Source organism: Pongo abelii, chromosome 9, assembly GCF_028885655.2.
Source record: "Pongo abelii isolate AG06213 chromosome 9, NHGRI_mPonAbe1-v2.0_pri, whole genome shotgun sequence".
NCBI lineage: Eukaryota > Metazoa > Chordata > Mammalia > Primates > Hominidae > Pongo > Pongo abelii.
This window is the reverse complement of record NC_071994.2, coordinates 124,817,677-124,839,031: the sequence shown is the minus strand read 5'-3', so window position 1 is coordinate 124,839,031 and position 21,355 is coordinate 124,817,677. Positions and strand designations below refer to the sequence as shown.

The 21,355-nt window shown below is 43.0% G+C and overlaps 1 protein-coding gene across 6 annotated transcripts in view; it reads right to left on the bottom strand.

Moving 5' to 3' along the window:
- SORL1 (sortilin related receptor 1) overlaps positions 1-21,355 on the bottom strand; it is a 181,017-nt gene that overhangs the window by 12,999 nt on the left and 146,663 nt on the right. For all 6 annotated transcript variants that reach the window (XM_024255047.3, XM_063728239.1, XM_054525270.1 and 3 more), the window contains 11 exons: positions 16,266-16,397; positions 15,354-15,480; positions 15,026-15,195; positions 13,644-13,756; positions 13,311-13,415; positions 12,434-12,506; positions 9,444-9,526; positions 7,801-7,897; positions 5,582-5,766; positions 1,827-1,946; positions 801-965 (listed from right to left, as the gene is read on the bottom strand). In XM_024255047.3, the coding sequence (XP_024110815.2) occupies positions 801-965; positions 1,827-1,946; positions 5,582-5,766; positions 7,801-7,897; positions 9,444-9,526; positions 12,434-12,506; positions 13,311-13,415; positions 13,644-13,756; positions 15,026-15,195; positions 15,354-15,480; positions 16,266-16,397 (1,370 nt within the window). The remainder of the gene's footprint in view (positions 1-800; positions 966-1,826; positions 1,947-5,581; positions 5,767-7,800; positions 7,898-9,443; positions 9,527-12,433; positions 12,507-13,310; positions 13,416-13,643; positions 13,757-15,025; positions 15,196-15,353; positions 15,481-16,265; positions 16,398-21,355) is intronic.

The following is a 21,355-nucleotide window of genomic DNA, read 5'->3' as shown; positions in this document are numbered from 1 at the left end:
ATGGATGTTGTTGGAGAGAGAATGAACCAAAGTGTTCAATCCTGGCTCTAAAGGGCAAGGCTCTACTTAGTTTCTCCCAGGCTGCTTCTAGGTATAGGGAGGCAAGGGGAAAATAACAGGGCATATAGTAAGCACAGGAAATTCAATCATGAGAAGGAAGTGGAGAGTTGAGAGGAGTATTAGCAACCAAGCATTTTAAACCAACCACCGCTGGATGAAGGGGAATGGAGAGAGGAGAGAGGGAAGAGCAGCCCAGAGCAAGGAAAAAATGGCAGTTTTTTTGTTTTGTTTAGGATCAATGTTCCTTTTAAAGAGGGATCAGAAACTTTTTGTAAGGGTCCACAGACAGTAATACTGTAGGCGTTGAGGACCAGATAGTCTCCACCACAACAACTCTGCTGATCATTGCACGAAAGTGGTCAGATATAATATATAAACAAATAGGCATGACTTGGTTCCAATAAAACTTTATTTAAAAAAATAGGCAATGGACTGTGTTTGGCCTGCAGTCCTTTGTTTGCTAATCCCTGTGTGAGAGGGTCAGGGAAGGAAATATGAGCAGCGGAGAAGAAAGAGGGACAAACCAAAATGGCAGCTAGGAATAATGGAGAAGTGCCAACTAAGAAGAGGTCCCTATATGAACCCCATCTTTGATCAGATAGAAATGGGAGAGAGACCTCCTGCTGAGCGCCAGAAGCCAGGCCTGTGTTTCTTGCCCCATTAGAGGACCCCCTTCCATCCCACCCCATCCTAACCATGCCAAGAATAAACAAAGAGGCCTAGAAGCCCAGCCCACTCACCAAGTCCTGGTCAGGAGAGTCATACGGTGATTCCCACTTGATGACCACAGAGGTTTTGCCCATATGAACCACATGCAGGCGACGGGGTGGAAGCCTGCTGTCCGGGATCATCTTCACTACAACGTAGTCAGAGGACGGCCCCTGGTAGGGTACCACTACCCGGACCTAAAGCCCAAGGACACACGTAGGAAAAAAATATATCATGGCCTTATGCAATCTTCATTAAAGTATTTTTTCAACAAAATAATGACAACAATTAAAATTCAGTTAGTACAAAAGAACATAAAATATAAAATAATTTCCCACCTACCCCAAATCATTTTCTAAGAGGTACCAGTGATAAGAGTTTTTGTGCTTCCTTCCAGAAATGCCCTATGCATATATAAGTACGGATATGTATGTACATGTATCCTTACACATATATGCATGTGTATATGAAGCCTATCTTCCTCAAATATTTTTTATACAACTGAGAAAATGGCACACATATTATGCTCTTGGCTTCTTTCATGTAATAATATATAGCTTAGAGATTTTTCCCTATCAGTACATTTAGAGTTGTCATACTTCTTATGAATGGCTGCCCTGTATTCCATTGCATGAATAAACCATAATATGTTTAACCAGTCCTCTCTTCATAGACATTTATGTTGCTTCACATCTTTTGCTATCATAAGTAATAATAACGTACCAAGTATCTTTCTCCATATATCTTGGCACACACATAAAAGTAGGTAGGCTAAATTCCTAGAAGTGGAACCTGATAAAAGTTTTTGATTTATCTATACATGTGATCATCTGCCAAGTTATCAATCCTCCATAACGGAGCTGCAGTTGGTGAAAGTGGCCGTTCATTCTGTATTTCAAGCAAGAACCTGATGATGCTTATGAAGAAGAGGAAGCTGCCTCTCGTCACACACATCGATCCTGGAGTCCAGGTATGCGAGCTCCCCAGGTCCTGGGTTGAGACTAAAGCCCAGGACTTAAGACATCCCTTAAAAAACTGAAATAGTACGGGAAACTTACCAGAAACAAATACTGCTCATCCTTACTGACAATGACCGTCTTGTTGTGGAGTGAAGTAGTCAAGCTCTTTGGGTTGCGATAGAGGTCAAGAAAGGACGTGGCATAGAAAATACCATAAACCTGGTAAAAGCAGAGAATGGAAGAGGACATCAGCTCATGGGCCGATGATCTCATTTCCTTGAAGTTCCCAATTTAAGACCCTGGAACTGCTTCAAAAGAGCTCACAGAGAAGTCTTCATTCAACATTTATTACATTTACAGCATTTACAGAGAAGGCACTTGGGCCAGGCACTGCATGTAGAGCTACAAAAATAAATATGATGTGGTCTCTGTCCTCAAAGAGCTCCTTCTGGAGGAGAGGCGGGCAGAGAAGAAAAACATACATAATTATAAATAACAAGTGGCAAACATAGAGTGTTAGATGCTACACCAGAAACCCACATGATGAGCCAGGGAACGGGGGGGCTATGAAAGAGGGGGTGTCATTCTACCATTGGCAGCACAGACGTGGGCTCCAAGGGGATGTACTGAGTGGGAAGGAAAGCCATGAGAGCTTGCACAGTGGATGCGAACACCCCAGGAAGTATGTGGAGGGAGGGAAGGAGGGCAGACACGGCTGGCTGTCCAGCAGGTACCCATCCTCCCTTTCTTCCTCAGAACTCTCGTTCTGATTGAGAACTGCTGCCTGGAAAAAGTCTACACTGCACACCTCCCTAAGCTAGGAGAGGCTAGACAAGGAGCTTCCAGCCACTGAGATGCAGAAGTGTCACACAGAAAGCTTTAGGAGGGCTCATTACAACAGAGGGAGGAGCCCTTCTTCCTGCCCTCCGGCCGCCTGGAATACAGATCATGACTGCAGCCCCAGGAGGCCTCTTGCACCATGAGGTGGGCTTGAAGACGCATGCCACAGGCTGGAGATGACAGGGCTCGGGTGCCCGATCAAATAGTGCTGCCACGACAGAAGCCCTGCACCACTCAACTCTAAACTTCTTTTAATTACAAGAGGAAATAAACTGTTCAAAGCCACTGTTACTGTCACTTCCTCTGCTCTATGCATCACTGCTTAGTCCTAACTGGTAAATGTTGGAAACTGAGAGAGTTTCAAGCAGGGAAGTGGGAATGGGATGAAGCTTACAGCAGAAAGTGGAAGCCAAGGGAGTTTATAACTGGAGGGTGGAAGCTGAGGAAGCTTTCTTTGTAAGGCACAATCAAAGAGAATTTTCTCCAAGAGTTATGTGCACATGTAAGACAGGGGCTTGATGAGAACTGTAGGGGCTGCTGGATCCATGGCATGAGCAGGAACTGAGCGGGGATCCACAAAGGGATTTCCAAGTCCCAGGCAACAGGGTGACTTTCTCCAACACTGCTCAGCAGCTGTGAGGACTAAGCTCTGATTTTTTAAATCTTGCCCAAATTCCTATCTAAGTGGTCTGGGGAGTCATGTCCTACAAACCATAAATTCTCATCAGATGGGTTTTATTTAATCCTATATATCGTGACTTACTTTCCACTTGACTCTGGCATAACATTATGAGACAAAGAAGAAAATCAAAATATTTTACCCCAAAACATGTTTATTTGTCATATCTTGAAATGGCCCTGAAAAGCTGTCCTTTGTGGGGGAAACTTCGCATCTGTAAAGAATCTCTATTAACATAGCTAGATCATTTTCTTCTAGGCCCTCCCAATCCTAAAGACATTAGCTAAAAGTCTTGCACCTTTTAAAGATCTGGATAGGAAACATTTGTCATCTATTTCCCCTAAGGGCAGCCACTAAAAGACATCAAAAGAACCTTGGTCTCCACAATCTTTTATCTTGACCTGAATATCTCCTTTCTATCAATCTCAGGTCTTTAGACAAACTCAACCAATTGACAACCAGAAAATGTTTAAATTTACCTATAGCCTGGAAACCCCCCTTCCCCATGCCCACTTTGAGTTGTCCTGCCTTTCTGGACCAAACCAGTGTATTTCCTAAATGTATTTGACTGATGTCTCATGCCTCCCTAAAATGTGTAAAAGCAAGCTGCATCCCGGCCAGCTTGGGCACATGTTCTCAGGACCTCCTGAGGGCTGTGTCATGGGCCATGGTCACTCCTATTTGGCTCAGAATAAATCTTTTCATATATTTTACAGAGTTTGACTCTTTTTGTTGACAGCTGAAAAAGGACAGACAGACGGGAGAGCACAGAGAAACAGGAAGGGAAGCCCCGAAGTGGGTGATCGCCTGGGAGGATGTAGGAAAGAGAAGCGCTGAGGGACTCAAAGGGGTCCCAAAGCAAATGCAAGTGGAGCTGCAAAGCATAAGGTGGGAGTAGGCCAAGTGGGGGCTTAGAGTACAGAGGTAGGATGACATCACCGAGGACAAGGCTGGTGACCGGCCGGGATGGGGTGTCTCTGGAGAGGAAAGGGGTCCACAGAGCCACGGGAGCCAAGGGATGAGAGGTTCTCCACATGCACAGTGACAATGGCACTTCTCACAGTAGACAGGAAAATCATGAGAGCTGCCAGGGTCCTCAGTGAACTAAAGAGGGGCAGAAGCAGAGAGCTTCCTACAAGTGGTCTCATTTGCGCTCTCACCTCTGAAAGCCACCTTTAGTGTGACCAGTGCCTGAGCTGAGATGAGGTGCAGGAAGCCTCCTCCAACTTCCTGCACAATTAGAGACCCTAAATCAAGTCAGGCTTCAGTGTTCTGTGCAATTGCCCTACTCTGGACAGATAGTTTGGGGTGATGAAGCGGTCATGTACTGCCAGGTATATAAATGGAAAGAAAGGGTTCTTTAGGAGTAGACTCAACTTCCAGGTAAAAGAGAGCTCCGGGGATGGGTCAGGGCTTCTCATCACTGTCCCCGCCTCAGCATCAGTGCTGGGACACACAAAAGAGCAGAGGCTGTTAAATTAGCCAGACCTGAGCTGAAACTCAGTCTACTGCTTGTGAGAACTTTAACTCTGGCAAGTTACTTCGCCTCACTGAGCCTTAGTTTCCTCGCTGGCAAAATGGGAATATTTACCCACAGAACCAATGAAAGGAATATCTTCTTCCCTGATTTTACAGACATTACTTGCAAACTTTGGTTATTTCGCTATGAATCAGCCCTGTGCCAAATGCACACTGAAGATATCCTCAGAAGACCAGACCTAGGCTAGTTCCTCCACTCGTCACTAAGGATTTACTGATTTCTTATTATAAATTTACTTCTGTATGCCTTTCCATTAAGAAAATCCAGAAAACAATCCTTCCCTTCAAGGAACTTACAAACTAGTTAGGAAGGTAAGAGTAACAGACAAAAATTATCACATAGGGTAAAGCTGTATTTAATGAAATATCATGCTATATGGAAGCAACTATAAATATATTAGGAGTTCATAAGGAGAGAGATCAACTATAGAAGGGAGGATTTTCTTGCATAGCAAGAGGAGGGAAGGACACCAAAGAGGAGAAAGGGCATAAGCCAAGTACAGAGGCAAGAGGGGGACAAATGTGCCAAGAGCCTTGGGACAGTCGATCTAAAAGCAAAGGGGACACACTGGGGAGGAGTGGAAAGTAAAACAGTAGACTCAAAAAGGAGCACAGATCTGATCATAGTGAATCATAATGCACATATGAAAACAAAGGAAAAAGAAAGGCCTATATCCAAGAGCAGCAGGGGCACTGGAACATTTGCAAAAGAGAGGAAAGCCCTGGAGTTGTGTGGTGGCGTAGCATTAGGGGACAGTCCACCCTCACTTTGTGACGGTCATTCTGGCTGACTCACCACATTCCGGGGGCCGGTCCAGGTACATTCCACTGCAGTCTGGTTGATGGCTTTGGCCTTGAGGCTAGGTGCAGGTGGGCGAACCCCTCTGGTCACGACATGCTCAAATGCCAGAGGGCTATCCCCCAAGTCAGTCTTGGCCCAGGCAGAAATCTCATAGGAGGTATGAGCTGTCAGATTGCCAACTGTGAAAACAGGAAAAGGAGATTCCAGGAGGAAGTTGGGGTGTGAGTCAAGAACGTGTCTTGGTACATGCACTCTTTTTTTAAAAAATAGTAATCTCTTCATTTAAATGAGTCCCATGTGTTGTAGGACTGTCATTAGACGACAAATTCATTCAACGTTTATGTACTGATGATGACGGTACGTAACATACTGCACAGGCACTGGGTAATTTCTTTAAAGCTGCCCATCTGCGGATAGGAGTTGGTACAACGCTCCTGGAAGCCATTTGGCCTTGTATAACAAGAACCTTGAAAATCATACCCTTCAATCCAGTTATCCCATGAAGTCAGAGAAAGACTCAAAAGTGTGTTTAACAAGGATCCCCATCACAGTGTTACAGTAGGAAAAAACTGAATGTAATTTGATTGTCTAGTAACAGGATAATAATTAAATAATGTGCATTCCATGAACTACTGTGCAGGCACTAAAGGTTGTTTCAAGAACATCTGATGACACCGGAAAATTCTCACAATTTTATGTTAAGTGAAAAGGGCAGGATACAATACTATATATGGCATTATTCTGATTTTAGAAAAAAGATATAAAGAGATCAATCCACGGAAAAATATATTAGAAGATATCTGAAATGTAAAAGTGAAATTACAGGCAATTTTAATTTTCATTACACTTTTTGTTCTCTCAATTTTCTGAAACAAATATGTATAGCCTTTCTAATCAGAGGAAATGCTATTAAAACTAAAAAAAGCAAAGTGAGAAGGGGGAGGCTACGCTAACAGGATAGCCTTTGGAATCAGAAGGACTGGGGTTTAAGGCCTGACTCTATACTTTGTGGTTGTATAACCTTGGGTAAAGTATTTAAACTCTCTATTTCCTTGTTTGTGAGATGGAGAAAAAAACAACAGCACTTACAGCAGCTGCTGGCTGGCAGGAAGAAAGAAAGAAAATGCTTAGAAAGTGCTTGGCATAACGCCTAGCATCGCGCTAGCCCTAAGAGATTTCAGACAACAGCTAGTTAAGGCTTCTGCTCCTGACTCTGCCAGTTTCTACTGGGGCAACACTACGGCCATGAGATCACAGGCCCTGGAGTTAGAAAGATGTGGGTTCCAATCCTGGCTCTGCCACCATCTGAGAGTATGACTTATTCTTTCAACTTCAGTTTTGCCTCTGTAAAGTGGGCATATCTCACAGAATTATACTTGGGGTTATGTAAATACTATGCATAGAATGCCTATGTAAATGCCTGTACATGGTAGGTGCTCAATGTGCAAGAGTCAAAATAACAACCTCCTCGGGCACCTTGTAGACGTTCAGTTAAAAAAGAAAAAGTAACAATAAAACATTTGTAGTCTCTATTTTATAAGGCTATGACAAGGACTAAATAAAAACATGACTGAAAGTGCTTCACAGCCTAGAAGAAGGAGACAGGAAGAAGCTCCCAAGTCATTCTCAACAGTCACAGGCAGCTTTTGCCACTTATAAATAAATTAAAATCCATCCTTTAGCACGTGTTTAGATAGAGGAATTTTAGCTGAGACTTGCTGCTGGTACATACGTAACAGGGACTGGACCACTCCTCCCTTAGTTTGTTGTCCATTCCTCCAGTCAACATGTATTTACTGAACACCAGTTATGCATAAGGCCTTCTGCTGCCTCTCATTAGCAATGGGAGAGTGAACCAGACTAGAAAGGACAGACAGGTAACTGTCTACATCTAAGAACTCTTTCTTTTGGAAATCAGAACTCATCTGCAGAGAATTAGTCTTGCCTCTGTCCAATTTTCCTCCTTATGGCCCCCAACTTCCACTAAGGGTCATGAGGTTGGAGGAGGGTCGAGGGGCCACCAAGTGAATCCCTCTGCCTAGGATCAGCAGCACACTTATAGGATCCTCAATGCACAAGAACCTGTCAACACAGAACAGTTTCCAGAGAATACCTCCCCTTCCCTGGCACCCCCAATCAAGCTCTACAGCGGGAAAGTGTCGGTCCAGCCTTACACCTTCCTGCTCACACACTGACCAGCACCAAAGTGTTACCTTTGTGTGACAATATGCTTCCTCGGAAGTTCAAAGTTCTCCTCTCTTGCTTGTGGGTGTCAAATGCCCAGAAAAGGTTCACCACATAGCCATTCACCTGCCGAGAACCAAGAAGCATGTTAGATGAACAGCTAGTCATGGGGCACACTAAATACAAAAGGCGGGATTAAAAATACACCTCTTTTCTGTTCTTTCCTTGGGTATCTCATTCTTACAGTGAACAGGTTGTTTTTTAAAATTTTTAAACAGATTCTATTTGTGCTACCATTAGCTAATATTTAGTTATACTCCACCTACTTCTAAAAACAAACATGAGACCATATTTAATTTATAGATTCAATGAAACAAAAAAGTGAATGAAGAATAAAAGGATGAGAACCAATTAATAAAGGTAGAAAGAGGAAACACTGGAAAGATAATTAGGCTATGGAAATTAAAGATAAATCCTTGCAGTCAAGGCCAAGAAGCCAATCCATACAAAACAGGCTGGTTAGATCTCATTGTCTAACTACAAAAAATACATCCACCCATCAGGAAAGGCTACCTTTTCCAAGTCCTGAGCTCATAAAAGGATTTGATCTGAAGATCTTTAAATATGGGACAACAAACAAAAATATTTTCAAGATCAAAGACTACAAGACAAGAAGCACATAAGGCCATTTCTTTTTTTTTTTTTTTTTGAGACAGAGTCTCACTCTGTTGCCCAGGCTGGACTGCAGTGGCATGATCTTGACTCACTGCAGCCTCCGCCTCCCAGGTTCAAGCGATTCTCCTGCCCCAGCCTCCAAGTAGCTGGGATTACAGGCATGCACCACCACAGCTGGCTAATTTTTGTATTTTTAGTAAAGACAGGGTTTCACCATGTTGGCCAGGCTGGTCTCGAACTCCCGACCTCAGGTGATCCACCCACCTCAGCCTCCCAAAGTGCTGGGATTACAGGCGTGAGCCATCACGCCCGGCCAAGGCCATTTCTTATATCAACCCATTCTGAAGCCAAGGGCATGACACTAAATGGTAGTTAAGTAAATGGCAGAAGGACTCTGAAGGCTGCTTGTCCCAACTTGTCCCAACACAACTTCATCAATGGAGAGGCTGTGAGGAGGGACAGATAAGAAGGAACACTATGGAAAGTGGATCTCAGCTTGAGGAACCACACGGGCACAGATAACAATGGTAAAGTCAGCTATGCAGAGGGGATGGCAGTGCTGGAAGAGGAAGATCTTAGGTGGATGGAAAGTGAATATGTTTCCAAGGTATCCAACTCTCCCACAAGAAGGTTGCTCTTCCACTGTGAGCGCCTCAGCATTAGCGCTTAGCACCAGGAAATCCAATAAAGCTGAAAATTACAGGGCATACATATTCTGTTAACACCAACTCTTTATTTGCACTGTAGCTGTGAACCATTTAATTATACGGTTAAGGAAAAAAGGCACCAGGCTGAGGCAGAATAATTACATGTGAAGACTCAAGTTGTTCTTCATGGGGGAAGGAACCATCCTAGTTCTGGTATTTTAGCTTCACTAGATCTAGCCGTTCGTTTCTGTTTTTTTGTTTTTTTTTTCCAGTCTTACTCTGCTATGTCCTTTCAGTTCCCATACAAAATAAAGCCCCATCCAGCTGCTGGCTTGAAATTCCCACATTACCTTGATATCACTCTCCATGGTCAGGGTGAAGCTTAGATAATTTTCACCATAGCTGTCAATGTGGATATCTGGTGGTGGGATCACTGAAAACAAAAAGGAATTCAAAAACAGAAGCCACGTGATGAAAAGCGAGGAAGGCAGGACTTAATAGTTTTCAACTCAATGGACAAAGCCATCTTTCAGTCGGGGAAGAAAGGGTATTTCTTTGGCAGTGTTCCTCATCGATCTTTTTTTACCACTGTTTTCCTGAAGCTAAGGTTGGTCCACAGTTGCTTGGTGAACACAAAACTATCTTGGCTCAGTCGGCTATCCTGGCAATTAGGTCAAGCAGAAAAGTTCCATTTTGTAAAGGTCCCAAAACAGCCCAGCTTCAGCCTGGTTCTAAAAGGAACAGGGATCATTCATCGCGAGTGGCATCTTGATTGGCACTAACAAAGTCCCACCAATCTCAAGTCCTTTCGGAAGGCTGACAATGGAGTAAATCATAAATGGTAAACGTGCGTGTGGCAAAATGGAAAGAATGTGGCCTCTGGAATCTGACAAACTTTGAGTTCGAATTCCTGTTCTGGCAGCTGTGTAACCTAGGCAAGTTACTTGTCTTCCTGGAGCCTAGATAGAGATGTTATATGCATTTCACAGAGCTGGGAAGGTTAACTAAAATAATGTATGTGTGATGCCTAGCACTCAACTGATACTCTCTTTCTCTTCCTTTCCAGTATAGCCTCACAAATGGCCAACTAAACAACTAGAAACCAACTGGTGCTCTCAAAAAGACTGGAGCTCAAGCTGAGAGTTGAGGGGGCAAGGAGAAGTGGCCAAGGAAAAGAACCCTCTCAGTTCAACCAATGAGCGCCATGCTTGTCATCTGGAAGGTCTTCCCACCAGAAGGCTGACAGTGCTTGGCCCAGCATGATCTAAAAGAGCTCAATGGATCAATATTATCAGAAAATATTATTTAAACGACAATTTGCATATTAGACTCTCCACACATATGCCCCTTCTATAGACTGGGCAAGAGAGACTCAAAGGAGCAGATAAGATTTGGTGGCAAAAGAGATGTGTCAAAGCCTGAAGAGGTCTGTCCAGATGATCAATCATGTAATAAAACTAGGCTTCAGGAAAATGCAATAACCGGAAGAAGAAAGGATATTGGAAGCTTCAGGTGGCCAACACAGAGCAAAACAGTGCAAGTGCTGCATATGGTAAAGCTGACTTGAATTATAATCATGGCAACCAGGGACAAGTCACAATCCACCCCAAACCCCAGTTTCCTCAGCTACACAATGAGGATAAGGATACTTATCTCATAGGATTCATAAGGATTAATAAGAGATCCATTCATGAGCAAAAGTAGCACGGTGCTTAGTGTATAAGAAGTGCTCAGGGAACGGTGGCTTTTCTCATTGTCATTACTAATCCACTACATTCACCAATTAACCTGGCGCATCTGGCTGATGCCTCTGCTGTCTTTGTCTTTCATCTTAAAACGTTATTATGATACTAGGTCACAGATATTTTACAACAAACACTTTTTGGATGTGGCACACAGCTGCCTTCTGTACAAATCCTAGCCCAAATATATGCAAGGAGCTGAGATTCATGAAAATCACAGAAAAGAAGTTAAAGAGAAGCAACCATCCACTGAGACTTTCAAATGCAGTTGTGACTTTTGCCTTCGGAATTCAAGGTACATGTATTTGGTTGCTCTTCCAACATCCCTTCTTGGTATGTGTGGTCAGTGTTTTGAAACAGACTTTGTAGAGAGAAGAGATAAAACAATAAAAACTCTAGGAGAGTGTGAATTCAGCAGGCTTTCTCTAATACCTGCAAGCATTCAGCTCCAAAGACCATCTGGTGGCACTACGTTTGGCCGCCTTGGGCCCTGATCTCAAAGGCTTCAGATTTTAGAGTGGACTAGATAGTGACTCTCCATGACCCAGAGCTTATTCCTCATAGGCTTAGGTTAAAGTAAAATCTTCCAGTCCTATTGCATGCCACAGTGTCCATATTGTTTTAATACCTGTAAGTCCAGAAATGCAAGTCCCCAGTGTCAAGGCTAAGGTCAGGAAAACCGCTCTGGAAAATGAGTTGTAGTCCATCTCCCAAAGTATGCCAGAACTCTTCATTTAACTGCTTCGATTCACTCAATCATCAATTATTTCCTTAGTCTCTACTAGATGCCCGTGATAGAGTAGAGAAAAACAGACCAGATCTCTGCCCTCATGAGGCACTCATGCAAGATGCTGAGCCCGCCACCCCCGGCAAGCAGGGCGGTCCAGTAGGCTGCATGTGTCTCAGCCCAGAGAGAAGCGTGGAGCACAGTGGTTAAGAGCACAGGCTTTGGAGTCAGGCAGATCAGGTTCCAGTGCTAGCTCTGTCACTTACTGATTGTGTGGCCTGGGACAAGTGACATAACCTCATTCCAGTTCCTTATCCTTTCTGGTAGTTGTTCTGACTGTTCAATTAGATGAGCTGATGTACGCAAAGCAGTGAACACTCTAGAGTGTCCTGCCCTTGGCAAGCCATCAGTTATTACTAATATCAGCTCTAGTACAAGATAAAAAACCACCTACACACAGTTTGCCAGTGCCACTGGGAGAATAACAAGAGTCAGCATGGTGCTTTCTTTAAAACCCCATAAATGAACATGCACAAAATCATCTTCAGCTTTGGCGAGAAGGAAGGACTCCTTCTATTTCAGATATTGTGACTATTCACAAAGGGCTGCGCATGATGGCCTTTGGAAATCCCTTTGTACGTCTGCATTAGAAGAAACGCTCAATACTAGGAGGAAAAAGACACTCAGTCACCCCAAAAAGACTCTATCTAAAGCACTACAGAGACACCCAGAAATGTGCGTATGTTGGGGAGAAGGAAGTTGTGTGATGTTTTTCTAAACTATGCTTCTCCATTTTCCAGTCATACTGAAAGTCATTTGAAAGGGTTTCTATAATATTTTCTCTAAATCTGCAAATGCTGGGATCATTTACCTTTTCCTTTTATGGTGGTAATGGATTTAGAATCGCTCCAGTTTCCTATTCCACGACTAGTCACCGCAGCCACCTTTTCAAATCAGAAGGTGAATTAGTATGAAATAAAGGCAATACACCATACAGCAAGAATACTGAATGAGCTAAAGGGGTGAGATTTTGGCAGTGAGGGTGGAAAAATTTTATACAGAGTGATCCAGAATATTCAGAGGCCCCAGCATCTGAAATAAGAGGGCAAAAAAGCCAAGGGAAGGAGCTTGGGTAAAGGGCATTATGACAGTCCTAAGATCAGAAAATTTCTATTGATCGACAAATATCAAGGTTCTTCTAAAGGGCAGGTGTATGGGGGGTGTGTCATAAATACACACATATACAAAAAGGGTACTGACAAAATTATCAGTGTGAGAGTCACGAATGTGTACACTTAATGGTCTCAGCAAACATGCTGTACACAAAATCTATCTCTTTCTGCTAAAAATACTAAAAATATAGTTCATAAGAACCTCATAAAATCAGTTTAGAAAGACTACTTATCATAGCTCTGCATCATCCTGCAGCTAAAGATAAGCAGAAAAGAGCTGAGTGCAAAAGTATAGGAGCTGGAAAGCTAGCAGAATATCGGAGTTAAAAGCAGGGAAAGCTGCATTCCCATAAATGCCCGGTTATCTACAGAAACTCTGATGTCAAGCTCTTTGTGGTGTCCATTTAAGAGACTGAAAGAAACTCTGAGCTCCCCCATCCCAGGACAAGAAGTTGGGTATTTTGCAGATTACTAATATGCATCTCACAAGGGTGAGTAGAGAGTTCTCACAAAATAGCAGCAATTCCGCTCGGTTCTAAGACTGCATGGATGACTGGAATGGATGGCAACACTCACTCTGATGGTGTATAGAGTGTTGACCAATAAGTTCTTGATTTCTGTAAAGTTACTAGCAGCCCTCTGGGAGGCCCACATCTTGGAACCACTCCTGCTGTATTCTACCTAAAGGGAGAAGAAAAAAAATGTGAGTAAAGGGAACCAAAGGTCCAGGGCATCCTAATACCTTGCAAGGAGGCGGGAGGAGAGAAAAGAAGGTGACGAGCAAAATGTTCTGACGGATGGGTCATCACCTACAAAGCTAAACCAAATCAACCCTCTAGTCATACAGAATACCCAGGAATCTCCTAGCACCCCCAACACACATACAGCCAACTCCTGGAAGGTACTTACAATGTACTCACGGATGAGGCCATGGGTGTGGATGGGAGGAGCCCAGTGGCCTACAATCACACCTTCTGCTTCCCTGGGGAGTGACAGCTGGAGATTTCGAGGGGCATCTGGCACTAGAAAAAGAGTCAACTCAAGGTTAAAACCCATCTGCATAGCAGCCAACCAGAGGAATTTTCCTGGGCTTAGAACAAGGACAAGAACGACTCCACAGCCGGCATTGAGACTATCCACTAGAAAGGCTGCTAGCTTGGTCTTCACATTGACAAGACACTCTTCCTCTTCTTCCAAAAAGCAAGGTGTGCCATCCACACATCACATCGTGGCTCAGTTGAGTGTGTGGTAAATTTGTGGCTCATAAGGGCTGCAGGATAGAGTCACTTGGGCAGGCTGAGTCACCACTGACCCTGAGACGTCCATGCTGAGATCTTAATTGTCAATGACAGCATCTGCTGCCTCTGCTTCTTGTATAACAAAAACTGTACTGTAGGCATGACTACCAAAAAATAAGACTAATTTTGTAACATCACAGAATTTCTATATCCAAATGAATTTGATCATCTTCAAAGCAGGCTCCTTAATGAGTTTAGCGCTAGCATATTCAAGATACTTTAGGCAATGGAAAAAGATGACATTCAAGCAGACAGTTGCTCATGTCAACTACTTTGAAGTAGGGAGGAGGCGAGGAACTCTCTTAGACACATACATTTGGTAAATTTCTTAAAAACTTAGCCACAAAGCCAGGTGCAGTGGCTCACACCTGTACTCCCAACATTTTGGGAGGCTGAAGTGGGTGGATTGCTTGAGCTCAGTAGCTCAAGACCAGCCTAGGTAACACGGCAAAACCCTTTCTGTACAAAAATACTAGAAGTTAGCTGAGCATGGTGGCACACACCTATAGTCTCAGCTATGCGAGAGGCTGAGGCGGGAGGACCACATGAGCCTGGGAAGACTGAGGCGGTGAGCAGTGATTGTGCCTCCACTGCACTCCAGTGTGGGTGCCAGAGTGAGACCTTGTCTCCAAAAAGGAAAAAAACTTAGCCACAAAATTGCTGATATGCCTCATATTTTAAAGACGATGACCTCCTCCTAAGTACCAAGTACTAGGAAATATCTAGAGAAGGAACGTAGAGGTAGAAACTAGACAAAAAATGCAAGAGGGCAATGGTGGAGAGAATCTTAAATTAAGGTACAAGAACAGTCTCTGACGCAGTAAGAAGAAGAGATGTTTGACAACTCTGGCAAGACTATAAAGCTTAGCCACAATACTTCTGTACACGTGAGGCACACGTATGTTCCCACATTCCTGAGAATACTCAGAAAGACACTCACAAAACCCCACCTGAGGTCTTACCCATGCCATAAAAATTAACTGAAACACTTACATCCCTCCGGGGTCCTCAGGGTCACAAAGTCATTGGTGTTGTGTGCCTTGCTGAGACACTGAACCTGTACTTTAACCTGATACGTGGTATCTGGTTTCAAGACTTTTAATACAGTGTTTGTCTTATTGCTGTGGGTCTCCAGAGTCTTCCATATGCTCTCTCCAACCACCCTGGCCCAAAAAAAATAAAGAAATTGTCACACTGGAGCAGCATGGGGGGCTGAGATGTCTGACTCAGTTAATAACATGGTGCACGCCACTAGAGAGTTGACAGAACACCCTGGGTCAATGAAGACATTTTCAACTCCCGTGACAAAGATGGGACCCACCTGTAGTAGACATTATATACACAAGAAGCAGAGGGCATTTTTTTGGGCCGCATCCAGGTCAAAGTCACATCCCCAGAGAAGTCAGCTGTCCACTGAAGATTCTGTACTTTGTACACAGTCAACTCATCTAGAGAGATAAAGGAGAAAAAGCCAAAAAAAGTTACATCTTGGCTGGGCGTGGTGGCTCACGCCTGTAATCCTAGCACTTCGGGAGGCCGAGGCGGGCAAATTGCCTGAGCTCAGGAGTTCGAGACTGGCCTGGGCAACATGGCTAAACCCCGTCTCTACTAAAAAAACACACACACACACAAAAGTTACATCTTACAAATCCTTAGATTTCAAAGGACTCCTGCTTTTAAACAGAACTACCATGATCTAGATTATCAGGCAGCCATAATCATTATCTGAAAAGAAATCTCAGAAAATGTAGTTGAAACCTCCCTATACAATCCCTCCTAGGGTCTCCTACACTCCCGGTCATGATATTTTCCCTTGAATTTCATCTTCCTCCTGCCTATGACAATTTAAGCCTGTTTCTCAATAGAGAATGCTACAAGTCCAAGGACCATGTCTTAGGGTCTGTTACTAGACACTCCAGAGATAAGAACTGAGTTAATCCCACCAGCAGATTGAGACTGTGAGAGCCATGGTGTATGCGCATGAGGTGGGAAGTCAACAAAAAAAAAAATCCAAGACTAGCATTTCACTAACAGGGAGGAGACAGCTGCATGTTATATCAGAGTCTGGCCAAGGCTTACCTCACTTGGGGCTCCAAAACTAGGCACAAATCTGTTTTATCCTTAGATTGAGGAACAGTTCAAAAGGGTCTTAGCTTGAGGTCTACACAGGAGGGGCCCTGGGATAAGCGAGCCTCCCAACCCAGCCCAGCCCAGCCCGTGGACCGGCACTCACCACTGCAGGCCTTCTCGTCGCTCTCGTCCAAGCAGTCCAGAAAGCCGTCGCAGCGCTCCGAGAGCACAATGCAGGCCTCCCCATCCTCGCACTGGAACTCCCTGCTCATGCAAGTCAAGGTGCTGTGTGTGGCTGAAACACAGAGAGGCTTCTTAAGTCCACGGGGGCGGGCCATATGGTACTAAAGGCTGGGCCCAAGTTTATTCTCATTTAGGCAAAGTACTAAACAGCTTCTGCTTCAAAACACACCTCTGGAATGACCAGTGGTGGAATCTATACCGGCACTAAGGTGCCATCTCATCTAACATTAACAATTGGAATCTGCATTCAGGAAGAGTGAGCACTTTGGAGTCAAACAAACTAGAGTTTAAATCCTAGATCTGCATGAGCTTGAGCAAACTGCTTAACATCACCTGAGTTCAGTTGCCCTATAAAAAATGGAGGTAACAATTCCATCACTATCGTGTCTGCAAGGATCTAATGAGATCACACACCTGGAATAGTGCCTGGCTCCTGGCCGGCATCAACAAGCTGTAGCTATTACTCTATAGTACTATTAATTATTCTGCTACTATTATTAGTTTGCAATCTAGAAAGAGGAGCTGATTTCTGGTTTGAGTAATAGAAATAATAATGAGATGAATCCCAACAATATTAAGAGGCATGCATACTTTATGTAGTATTTAAAGTTGTTTGCCTTTTCAAAGTACTTTCACAGAAAATGAAATAATGCATATAATGAGCACTGGTAAGTTAAGGGTTATGCAACAGTATGTCTAGGCTATTGACCAAAATGTGATGTGCTCTCCTGTTCTGAAAGCAGATTAAAACTGCATGGGAGGCTCTAAAAAGAAAGCAATGACCATATAATTGCAAATGCTCCTGAAAAGAGGAAAGGTGAGAATGGCTGTAGACAGCAAATCTGCTATGCAGGCTGTGTACCTGGGTGGTACAAATCTGCTATGTAGCTGGTTGAGCCCAGGAACAGTAACTTGAGGCCTTCCTTATACAGATTCACACCTGCCTGCCCAGTCCTGGACAAGGAAGGGCTACATCAGAAATCCAATCCCACTAGTGATGAGGGTCTAAAATCAATCTTGCTCCTCCAAGTCAAAGACGTCCACATCCTAATCCCTGGAACCTGTAATATGTTACCTTATGTAACAAAGCAACTTTGCAGGTGTGATTAGATAAAGGACCCAGAGGTAGGAGAGTTCAGCCTGGATTATCCAGGTGGGCTCTGTCTAATGACATGGGTCCTTAAAAGCAGAGACCCTTTTCTGGTTGTAGTGAGAGAAAGAGAGAAAACAGAAGAAAGGTGAGAGACATGCAACATCACTGGCTTTGAAAATGGGGAAATTATAACAGACAAAAGGAGGCCGAACATGAGTGGCTCCATTCTGCTCCCCGCACCCTGCCCCCTGCCCATGGTGACGTCTTGTAGGTTAACGGCCTCTGCTTATCTCTGCATGTAGGCCAAGCTAACTAGGGAGGAATTTTGTTTGTAGTTTAATTTTAAAGCAAGGATGATAACAGTCCCTTCCTGAAACTAAACCCCGAGGAAATAAGAATGTGTACACACAAGTAACAAGGTTATGTTAAAGGTGATATGAGCATTGTGACCTGAGCAAGGAAGCTTCATACGCCCCACCTTAGACCCAGGCATGTGGTCATGGGTCACCTCTTGACCTCGACCCCCTCCCTCTTCTCCTTTCTCCTAACATAAAAAACCACACTTTGAGATGTAGGTAGAGAAATTGGATAATGTTCCCATGAGAGCAACCAGGATGGTCAAGAGGAATGGATAAAGGATCCAGGGATATTTTCCTAGAGGTGAAAAGATACAAGGATGGGGGAGGTGGTGAGAAGATGTGTAGACCACTCTAACAAGTGTTCTCCACTGATGAGTTTTCATGAGAAAGAAGAATTAAGACTTCTTTGCACAAGTCTCCAGAATGGAGGTACAGGCTTCAGTTCACTACTTATTAAAAAACAATTCTGATATAAAATTGTCAATAGGAGAAGAGAACTATCAAAACCACTTATGAGGCTTTTCACACACTATAATCCCCCATTCTCCAGGAAGATCACTGCATTTCAGAATTCTGTTATATACTGAGCTGAAATTGGTTTGCCATGGTGGGGGGAAGCTCATGACAAATAAACGTGTATTTAAGAATTAGACAAAGGTTTGAGAACCACTACTGTAATAGTCTCAGAAGCCCAGGATGGAATTCTGTGAACATTCATGGAGGTCCTACCATGACTCGGGCACTGCTCCAGATGTTAAAAATATGGGGATATGTAAAACAGATGAAGGACCTGTCCTCATGGAGGTTACCTTCTATTGAGAGAAACTGCAAACAAGTAAATTAATCTGATCAGGTTATGCCATTTTATATAGGATTGCCAGGGAGAGACTCTGCTCAGAGGGGATTATTTTGAACAATACCAAAACCCCCATCACAGAAGTATTCCACTGGGTAACAATGTGGTCAAATATAATCAAACAACAGCTAAGCAGCACAGCTGAGGACGTTGGAGGTTTCTTTATAAAGTGTGTATCAAAATTTTAAGAGCAAAAAAGCATGGGCTTTAGACTCTAGAAGTAAGCTGGGTGCAGTAGTGTGTACCTGTAATCCCAGCTACTTGGGAGGCTGAGGCTGGATTGCTTGAGTCCAGGAGTCTGAGACCAGCCTGGGTAACATAATCAGACCCTGTTTCTTAAAAAAAAAAAAAAAAAAAAGCCTTAAATTAAAACAAAAAACAATAGAATCTGGGAATAAGGTTGTCATCAACTCTGAAAATTCTTAAACTGATAATTAACAGATGATTAATAGGCACTTAGAATAGAACTTAGTAGCCTCCAGGGGACAGCTTATCTAAAAAGAATCGCACCACACTAATCTCATTTCATTTTTAGATAAGGTTATCAAATTAATGTTGGAAAAAAACTGTGGATATAACACATCTTGATTTTAAGACCCTTTACTAGGCAACATCCCTGTGAATAAGCCAGACTGGAAACAGGCTGAAAACACTGATTTAAAGAATGCCAGTTAATGAATTAATATCACCCAGGAGGGAGGTCCCATTTCTTTTCTCTTTCTTAATTATCTCCAATGTTCATCTTATTATGTGGTTGCTTATTCGGCTCAGACGTTCCCACCGTTATTTTGGTGAGTGTGGGGTCAACCTGTCCCCGTTGGTTTAACACTCTAGGAGTCCACTTTGTTCATTCTTTTAATGTAAGTGTAGAATTGTACACTAATCTCTATTCAGTTCATCTGTGTTAGTTTTGGCATATTCTTCCCTGTTGAGAACTTTCAACATGGCTTTCAACCTAAATAAATAACCCAATCTGGTTCTGGCTAGGTGATTCTCTTGGAACCTTAATTCTCCTATCTCGACAAAGGAGATAATACCAAAATCACAGTTATTTTGAGAATTAAGTGGAACCAATACATGATTTGCTTGAGAATAATGAATAGCACATTAAAACCCACCACGAAAGTTTAGCTTCCGTTTGTAAATCCTGAGTGTTTTGCCAGAAAATAAGCTATCTGGGTAACTCTGTATTACCTGCAAGTATGACAGACATGCCTTCCAAGTTTTCATCTGGTCATTAATGACATATTAAAGAAGATAGGGCCACTTTAAAAAGCATCAGAAAATATTACCACAGCAAATAGAGCAAAGCAGAAGCAGCCTGAAAAAGAGCACTTATGATAAAGCAAAGTGAAAAACAAAACAGCCAAAATGCAGGAAAGCAAACAGGCATAATAACGAAAGAAGTATATAAGGCGACAGAAAGAGAAATAAGAATTTTTTAAGGCTTATCAAAGGCTGCCGCATCCTGCTAAACACCAAAGAACTTCAAGAAAAAAAAAGGACACAGCAGGAAAATTAATTATATTGAAGACAAACTCCATCAGCAAATCCAAACACTTAATTGTGCAAACTTGCATTAGCTTTGAAAGTAAATGACAAAGCTCAACCTTACAATTGAAAGACATGACAAAGAAATGAGAAAGAGATGTAATAGGGAAATGTTAACCAAGGAGATTAAAATATCCCCCACCATCTGAATTTATTTGGTTTATTTTTTTATTTATTTGACAGAGTTTCGCTCTTGTTGCCCAGGCTGGAGTGCAATGGCCCAATCTCAGCTCACTGCAATCTCCGCCTCCCGGGTTCAAGCGATTCTCCTGCCTCAGCCTCCCAAATAGCTAGGATTACAGGCATGCGCCACCATGCCCAGCTAATTTTGCATTTTTAGTAGAGAAGGGGTTTCTCCATATTGGTCAGGCTGGTCTCAAACTCCCAACCTCAGGTGATCCACCTGCCTCGGCCTCCCAGAGTGCTGGGATTACAGGCATGAGCCACCGCACCTGGCCTATTTGGTTTGTTTATATAGATTCATTTATTTATTTCTATCGATTTATACACAAATATCAAGAGATATTAAATTATCTTAATCTTTTTGGTTCTTGGGTTCCAGATAACAAGTGGCATGTTCTGGACAGAGAGAAATCCATCCCCAAAATGGATCTGAAACTACTCAATTCCTGAGTTCCAGTAGGAATAGTTTAGTAATGAAAGATTCCTTACGATTTTCCTAAACTAAAATAAACAAATAAATAAACGAAACAAAAAGAAATTACCCTACCTTGGAAATTGAAGAACTGGAAAGACTCAAAGGGTGTTTCTTGAAAAAAAGACCCCTAGGTAGCAACTTATGCAATTCCTTGACTTTTAGTCAAAGAAAAGACCCTTCAGGCAGCTGAAACAAAAGCAAAAGTGACATTCCTGGAGAGGAAAGGACGCATGAACGATGGGGGTCCTGGGACCCCTGCCAAAAAACCAAGTGTTAGGAGAAAAACCTATGCTTGGTGGAAAAAATTAGTTTCATAATTCAAGTCAAGGACTTGGCCAAGATGATTTTTCTCTCAAGTCAGAGCACATCAAGGCCTAGAATGAAATTCGTCTCCAAAAGTCCATCACCATACAGATCATCACAAGGAACCACAAAAGTGTGAAAATTGGCAAAGACTCATTCCAACAGGCAAGCAAAGATCACTTGCATGGAC